General features: G+C 40.3%; 1 protein-coding gene across 1 annotated transcript in view; it reads left to right on the forward strand.

Annotated features, from left to right (window-relative positions):
- Positions 1-1,420: 1,420 nt before the first annotated feature.
- The window catches only part of LOC107666916 (zinc finger E-box-binding homeobox 1-like), a 66,284-nt gene continuing 59,023 nt past the window's right edge, over positions 1,421-8,681 (forward strand). Inside the window, exon 1 of the mRNA XM_016458429.1 lies at positions 1,421-1,577. Within this exon, the coding sequence (XP_016313915.1) occupies positions 1,520-1,577 (58 nt within the window). The 5' untranslated portion in view covers positions 1,421-1,519. The remainder of the gene's footprint in view (positions 1,578-8,681) is intronic.

The following is an 8,681-nucleotide window of genomic DNA, read 5'->3' on the forward strand; positions in this document are numbered from 1 at the left end:
TTATTTTCAAATAAAACAAAAACTCAGCTACATCAGCCACTGATAACATCAGTCATGTGACATGATGATTAATAATTAAAACATGAATGGCACTACTTTGAAGTTCCAACCATGTTCCTTTGAATTCAGTATGGACTAAATAAAAACAGTTATATATAATTCAAAACTTATGGGGAAAACTGACTGCCATATAAAAGATTTAAAATTGCCTGAATGATCTTGTCAGATACTGCCATTTGAAAGTTTTGGAAATTCTATCTGAAGTTTTATAATTATAAAGTATAGTATATAACAAATAAGAGATTGGGGAACAAGAAAATTGTCACAAGGACTGTAAATCAGTACTATGAAGTTGAGTTGCAAAACCTAGTTCAATATCATTTTAAATTAGTATAATATTTGTTAATTTTATCTCCAATATTCAATAAATCAATATTTCAATGTCAACATATTTTTGCAATAGCTTTTTGTAAAAATTACAAAAAAATAAGGTTTTATAATGAAGGCTTTATGGTTAGTGTGCAAGACATAGTTTTTTCCTAATATGTCAGGTTGAGGCTTTTTATCGGCAAGTTTCGACTGTGACAACTTACCCCATACAGACGGCCCAGTACTGCTGCATATTGTCACAAAACGTTAATATGTGTAAACACTGTATATTTTTTTTTCTGGGAAAACAATGGTAATGTTAGACACTTTTATAATTAAAACACTATTTTTTTTAAATAATTAAAACTAAATTTTTGCAGTCAGTTTAAACACTATATTTTTAATTATTATTAAATAATTAAATAAGATTCTCTCTTTCCTATGGCTGTTCCAGAGGTCAAATAAGTAAATAATATATATTTATTTGATTCTTTGTTTTTTTAGATGAGAGTACCTTAGGTTATGGCTGTACAGATACTGATTTCAATCAAACTACAGCTTATAAATGTTCATTAGAGTAAAAAGTGTCAACTAGCCAGTGCCCCCTATATAAAAAGCTACTGTCTACTTCTTGCTGCGACTATAGTTCTATGACATGCAGTTTTCTGCCTCATCATGCGAGAAAAGTAGCAGCAAAGATTGTGTTATTGTGTGTGCTAGTGCGTGTGCGTGCGCCATAAACAGGTGCACGCGTCAAACGTTCCCCGCCCCCACCCTAACTGTAAACAAAAAAAAAACACATATCACGCCCGATTCAGGTTGAATGTTTTTCCATTGCGCTGTCCAGACTCGCGCTTCTTTCAAATTGTCAATCAAAACAGATTTTCCTCTCCCTGCACATGGACAGGTTGATCAGTGACCGTTACAGACAGGCAGCAGCGCCACAGGGAGCGCGTGGTGTGAGGGGCGGGAGTTGGCCAGAGACCGGGGTCTGAGAGCCAGAGAGAGAGGTATAGGAGCCAGAAGGTAATGTCGTAAAGCCGAGTGTCGTAAACCAGGTGCAGGGAGGGGAGGTGGAGTAGAAGGGAGGGGAGGTGTGGGGGCGAGAGGAGGTGACTCTCCAGCAGCATTTAGACACAGCGAAAGGATCATGGCGGATGGCCCCAGGTGTAAGCGCAGAAAGCAGGCGAACCCGAGGAGGACAAACGGTGAGTAAAAACCCTTCGCTTTGCTTGGCGACGGCTGCTTTCATTCAACTCTGGATTCCGGGCCGCTGGCAGAACTTCTCGAGCCCCACAAAGTGCTGGAAAGTAGCGCTGTGTTATAGCCCCTATCTAGTGTACCGTTATACCTGCCGCACTCGCGACTCTCTCACCGCCTAGCGGTGCACAGAGCGAGCGCGGACCGTTATACGCAGCCAGTCCCATACAAGTGACTCGCTTTTGTTTCCCCGTTTATTTATCTTCGCCTTGAGTTCACTTTATAAACCCTTTGAATTTGAAAAAATAAAAAATAAAAATCCATTCTATTCGAATCTTTTACTCCTGCTGGTTGTCACTGTTGGATTTTCCCCTTTAGATTCGAACGAATTGAAACTTGTTTTCTCGCTCAAAATGTACCTGTTTGGTCCGATGCGGGTGATTTGGTTTCACATGAATCAGTTTGAGCGATTGAAGTGGTGGAAATGCTTTCATAAATACATGTTTGGGAATAGAGCGGTTGCTTTAGAGGATTTTGATTTATTTTCGTTAACAACAAACTTTGATATATCTGCAATGGGCTGTTCCGCTGTCTGCGTGGTAGCAGGTAGCTAGCGAGCTAGCAGAATCCTAAGAATAACCTTTAATAGTAGTATGTAAATAATTTAAGAGTATTTTTTTTATGAATACATGGCTTTATATCGCCGATGTGACAGTTTGGCTAGTTTTACTATCTGTGGTACAGCTACAAGTCGCAATTTTGTCATATAGCTCATGAGAAACTGGCTGATAACAGCAGCACGCTTGCTCTCTGTGTTGCTGCTGCATTGGAAAACGGGCATGTGTGCAGTTCGCGGTTATGTTTGACAGGAAAGTTTCTTCTTGAACTTAGATTGAAGTTTCCATAGCAGAAAATATGGGTGTGTTTATGTAACAGTCCTGCCAGTCCAGGCGTCCCTGCGGGATCGGGGCTCAGGGCTGTGGAGCACGATGCCAGTTACAGCAACCTGTTTGTGGAGCCAGCCTGCCACATTTCTAGTTGGGTGGTAACGCTGAAGAGAAAAGGAAAGGAATCTGAAGGGCTGTCTGCTACTAGAACAACTGCTGCAGCCCATATAAGGAATGCGTATACATCCCGAGAAGCGCAGAGAATCCTGATAAATCGCGCTGCTGCAGCTGGACTTACTGCACTGACAGTTTATTTGTTTTGGGGACTTTATGCATCCGCTTTGTAATGCACGTCCGTAGCTGTGTAGGTTTCGGGTTTATGTGTGGTAAATAACTTAAAATCGTACTTGCTCTTTTGAATTCTAACGATTTATCTGGTAAGCCGTGTCCAGAGTTATAGACGTGAGCCTGAGTAATTTTACGAAGGAAATCGATAGTGAGAAATGTGAGGCGTGCTTTACTTCTCGCTTGCGCGCGTGAGATAGGGAATATAAACTTGAAAAAACATTTTGTATTCATCCAAACTCTGTGTTTTTAGATCAAAAGTGCACCGTTCTTCATTTCGTCTGTTCATCTGTTGTATTAAGTGTCATTTTTTGTGAAGAGATGAGCGAAGAAACACTTTTCCTCAGGCTGACGCCACGCGCGCGCCGTGTAGCGGTTCTCTCAGCACGCGCGTGTGTGAGCGACCTGTAACGTTAAACATGTGTCTGCCTGATCGGAGGGGAGGATAAAAATGTCACTTAGATTTTCATAAATGCCATTTGACCATCTCGCTTTTGTTTTTTGCTCCCTGAACTTGCTGACAAGAAAGGATTCCTTCTTTTTCTCTTTCTGAGATACATTGTCTTATTTTGAAAGCAGACGGGAGGCGTTTCTCGTGCGTTGCAGCAAATGTCAACTTGTGCAGGTATAAAAAAAGATGTATGTGTAGTGTTTTTTCGCATGCCTTCTCACTCTCAGCTGCTGTTGTCGTTTGTTTTTAACTGCAGAAGGGATGGGTGCCTGTTATCATTCGGCTTTCTATAGCGCTAAAAGCATCGCTACGGTGCAAAGAGCATCCTCGGTACTTCTAGGTGCTGGGGAGCATCGCTCATGATCTTTTTTTCCCATGCGGTAAAAGCATAGGCGTGTTGTGAAATTGTTTCGAAACCTAGAATGATTTTACATGAGGTTTGAGGGTCATTTTGCAGCGCTTTTCTGCGGTGTTAGGTTGATATAAGTGCTTTGTCATCATAGGGCGTTTGGCACTGCTCACCGCAGGTATCTGAACGCGGAGACGCACCTGAGCCGTGCAACATCACCTGATTGTACTTGTTTTATCATATTAACACCTCCAGATATGGCTTTTGATGACATGTTACGTCATTTAATTTTAAACTCAGTTATTATGTGTTTAATAAAGCTTGTTTTATCATTTTATCATGTTTGCGCACATTAATTTAAGTTTGTTCTTCTATGAACGCACGCAGGCGCTTTATGCGTCCTGACCGTTAATTATTTGAAGTCAAGGGCTGACCTCGGAGCTCACCCGCCGAGTATCAGCGCTCCCTGGCTGTGCGCGTCTCTGCGTCATTAACATACTTAAACTCAGTCCTTCTGTGTTAAATAAATTTTGTTTAGTCATCTTAATCATATAAACCCACATTAATTTAAGTTTGCTCTTCTAGGAACGCTCGCAGGCGCTTTGCGTCCTGACCGTTCATTATTTGAAGTCACGGATTGACCTCGGAGCGCTCCCGGTGCGTGATGAACGCTCCCTGCGTCATTAACATACGCCCCTCCCCCTCCGCGCCGCCGTGAGGAGTGTTGATCAGACCGTGTGTAATTGGAATGTGGCCGTCTGAGTGCTTCGCCGTTTGGTGTAAAGGCCAACAGTAAATGTTCACTGGAGGCAAACTGTCTTCTAGATGGATTCACCTTGTGTTTACCAGACGTACCTTCACTTTAATTACCATAATCAAGATGAATGGAATGTTTTTAATTTCAACTCACTTAGAACTATTTTGAATCAGCCACAGAAGGCTTAAACTATCTTGTAAAGTTATGTGATATGAACAGTACTAAACTTTTTGTTTACTCTTCAGCTCTAATTATAATTCACACGACCTTCACCGACTTACAATCGCACATAATTAAAATCTCCCCCTTAGGTCTTTTATGAAGTTGCTTGATTGTGGCTCTTATCAGAAGGCCTAATTGTTGGCAACATTGCTGTCCTGATGAAACACACATGAAGACATGTTGCAGCAATGAGACTAGTGGTTGCACATAAATATATAAACTTTAAAATGCAAAAGCAAACAAAATAGCTGTGTTTAGAAGCATTCATAATTACCAAACAATCAGTTTTTAAACTTTCTTTTTCTCTGTCATGTTGGAAGGTTAAAAATTCAAAAAGTCTGCATTCATAAGAAGATATCAAGTCAACAGTTTGTGTTTAGAAAGATTATAATAGCTCAAGTAAACAATTGTTTGAGAACAAATTTTTGTAAATTTTTTTTATGCTCTTAACTGGTCATATGACTTGCATTTACAGATTAGTGTGAGCTGATCCAGTAAATATGGCAATACCTATACCATTCTACCAATCTTTTTTTTTTTTGTCATCAATAAAATGTTCTTGACTCTCACTTATAAGTCAAATTGCAGTAATGTACATACGTTTGGAGCATTTGTAAAGGTTACAGTGGTTTCAACAACAAGGGCTGTGGGGGCAGGTGAAGTTTTTTCCCTGGTGCTGAAGCTTTTACCAGACACTTTCAGCATGTGACAGCAGCACTTCACCATCAGGTGAAAAATCTGTGACGTGCCTCTTGCTTTGGCTAAAGGTAGGGTGTTAACCCCGAGATGAGCTGTTGGGCAGGTGAAGAATGTTTTACAAGCTAGAGAATTCATTAGCTCTCTCTGACTTTTTACCCTATAGACTTGACTGAATGGCCTGCCCTGAAAACAAAATATGCTAAATTCTATAGAGATACAGAAAAATTTAGATTTTCACTCATAATTGTGTAAATCTGTAGTAAAATCAGCAAACTTGAGGCCCAAGGAACAACCCACAGATTTGGACTCTCCGTCTTGGATTGGAATGCTAAACAGTCAACAGTTTTTCAGAGTATTTAAAGCTGTCTCAGGTGAAGTTATCTGCAGAATGCGAGGAAGGTGAACTGTGTCTAAACATATTGAAAGCTGTGTGGCTGTGCAGTACAGCTTTAATCAGTCTTATTTAAAAACACACCTTGCTTATATCACCAACAGCTCCAAATGCCGACACGAGAGCATCTCAAGTATGTCACTTCTGAACATACGTATTCCCAAAAATGCTACAATTCTTGGAACACTTCTATTGATAGAGCTAAGAAGATCCAGTGTGCCAGTGTGTCTTTTTTTCACCTTTTCACGTGGGACTTGTTCTAACGGTGTTCCCAGCCACTTGGGGTTCTCGTGGCACATAACATGAAGTCGATCGGGGCTCGAGCTGTAAACATGAAGGTGCTAATAGTCCGCAAGACGACAGGTGTTGTTCACAGGCCAGCTCTCCTTCTGTCCCTTCCTCCTCTGGCTCTCTCCGAGAGTACTGGAGGGCAATTTGAAACCTCCCAATTTGGGAATAGAGGAATGTGGCTGACCGGTATTAGCATGGCTAAGAAAATAAACATGGCAGCGGCTGTTGGGTGTGCTGTGCTTTGTAGTGGCCTTCTAAAATGGAGGTTACGTTTCAAAAGAACTTTAGCAAGGCTGTATTTTTATTCCGAGACATTTTAGGGTAAGGATTTACACCTCTGAAATGAGCAGAACCCGCAATGTTTTACCAACTGCGTTTATACAAATACACCCAATGAATGATAAGAAATATTTAGCTTGTTTACTGTCATTACCTTTGGAGAACTGTGGCCAGCATCAGGCTACTGCCAGCTCTGTGATAAAATGGGTGTAGCGGAATTTATTTGGCTGATAAAACTTTAATTACTGCGCTGGGCAATTTCCACACCCCATACCAGACTTTCTAGGGTTTAAAGCAATAAACACACATGCTTGTTTTTCTCTTACTCATGCACATTATAAGTTGACGCTTTATAGTTAGGAAATTGTGCAGTATTTTTTGAATACAGTTGTTTTTCTGTAGGTAGCCTATATGTGAGTTAGAAGGAGCGCTTTGCTGCGGGATATGCTATAGGGCATTTTAAAAGCCATCTGCTAACATTTAGGGTCACTGGTGCGCAAGGTTCAGCCGAGGAGGATATTTTCATTTATCCATCATGCTTTCGTTGACTTCCTCCAAAAGTCCATCTGAAATGCACTCTCCTCTCCTCTTTTGACCCTTTCTCTAAGACACAGTAGCAGGGTGATGTTTAGTGACCTCTGCCATGGGCACCCATGCATTGCCTCAAGTATGACTTCACTTTCCCCCCCTGTGCCATTGTGAGGCATCCAGCGTAACAAATTGGCTGTGTGTTAAAGCCCCCAACACACACACACACACAAATACACACTCTGTGAATAGATCTCTAGGTAACAAAGCTCAGTAGCAGCCCTTGTTTTTTTCGTCTTACCCCCCTCCATTCCCTTTCAGTTTGCCCCCCCGTGTGGAGGTCACATGACATGGGGGAGGGATTTGTTGAAGATGGGGGTCAGTGTTTTGGAGGCCTGCTGAGGTGACAGTGAAGGACTGTTGTAAACTGGCAAGATAGCTCCTCTTCTCTCCCTTCCTGTGCTTTGCATAACAAACATGGCTTCCTTCTTGTCAAGGGCCGGTGTGTGAATGTGTGTTGTGTGTTTAAACATGTGAAAAACACTGTATGTGACTGAGAACTTTGTAGACAGAGCATGGTGGTGCATTTCTATTTGATTGAGGTCCAGTTTGTGTTCTCTTTCATTGTACACGTTTGTTCGCTTCTCTTCTATTCTAAAATCATTTTTTAGAAAGAAATGCTCTCCAAGGCTGCATTAATTTGATCAAAAATACAGTAATATTGTTTAGTATTATTACAGAATTTAAAATAACTATTTCTGTTTTAATATATTTTAAAATATAATTTATTCCTGTGATTGCAAAGCTGAATTTCTCCAATTGCTCCAGTCTTCAATGATCCTTTAGAAATCATTCCAGTATGCTAATTTGGTGCTCAAGAAACTCTTATTATTATCAATGTTGAAAACAGTTGTGCTGTTTAATATTTTTCAGGATTCTTCGATAAATTGAAAGTTTAAAAGAACATAATTTCTTTGAAATAGAAAACTTTGGTAAAACGATTAATGTTTACAAAACTTCACTGTCACTTTTGATAAAATCAATGTGCCCTTGCTGAAAAAAAGTATTTATTTCTTTAAATAAAATAAAATAAATAAAGTCTTGAACGGTACTGTATTTCTGAGTGAAACTGAATTTTAAATAGGAAAAATGTTAATATTAAACTTTGAATTTATAAATCAAGATTTGGTTAGACTGTATATGGTTATTTGGATTGACATTGTTGAATAATATATTTTTTCCCCCTGCTTATACAGCCTTGGTTATGCGAGCAAAATTTTAGTTTGAGAGGTTGAGAAGGTTTTTGAAAAATAACAAAAAAAAATTTTTCTTTATAATAATGTGCACTTGGTGAATTATTTTCCCAATCACTGTGGATATTTATAGTAAATAGTGTCAATTTTAGCTTTATTTTGTCTTTAAGAAGGCATCATAATCACAAAATCATCCTCCATCCTGTAAAGAAATGAGATCCATACACGGTTCATTTCAGGTGCTGCCTAATTCCTGCAGCCCTGTCCAAATTTGGCTCTCAGCAAACAGGCCACCAAACATCTCTGTGCTTTTAGAAACGTGGATTATTGATCAGCCCGGTCACTGGTCCCACGGAAGAAGAGGAAGCATTACTCCAAAAGAAAAACCTCTTTATTTCTGTCTCCTTCATCTCTCCCTCGTTTTCATTCTCCTCAGAAGAGCCCAGGTTTCATGAACCCCCTTTTTAGCCTGCACGGTTCTACTTTATTGGTTGGTTTGTGTGTGTGTGTGCATGCTCAAGTGGGCTATTGTGTTTTAAAGCTTCAGCGAGGGGGAGAAAAGGGGTTTTGCTACCTATGCAGCGGGCCACTATCGGGCATAGAGGGGCTTAGCGGCAGAAGAAAAGGACTATTGAAAGAGTGCAGAGAGGGAGGGAACAC

Source organism: Sinocyclocheilus anshuiensis, unplaced genomic scaffold (assembly GCF_001515605.1).
Source record: "Sinocyclocheilus anshuiensis isolate Anshui unplaced genomic scaffold, SAMN03320099.WGS_v1.1 scaffold1160, whole genome shotgun sequence".
In the NCBI taxonomy this organism is placed as follows: domain Eukaryota; kingdom Metazoa; phylum Chordata; class Actinopteri; order Cypriniformes; family Cyprinidae; genus Sinocyclocheilus; species Sinocyclocheilus anshuiensis.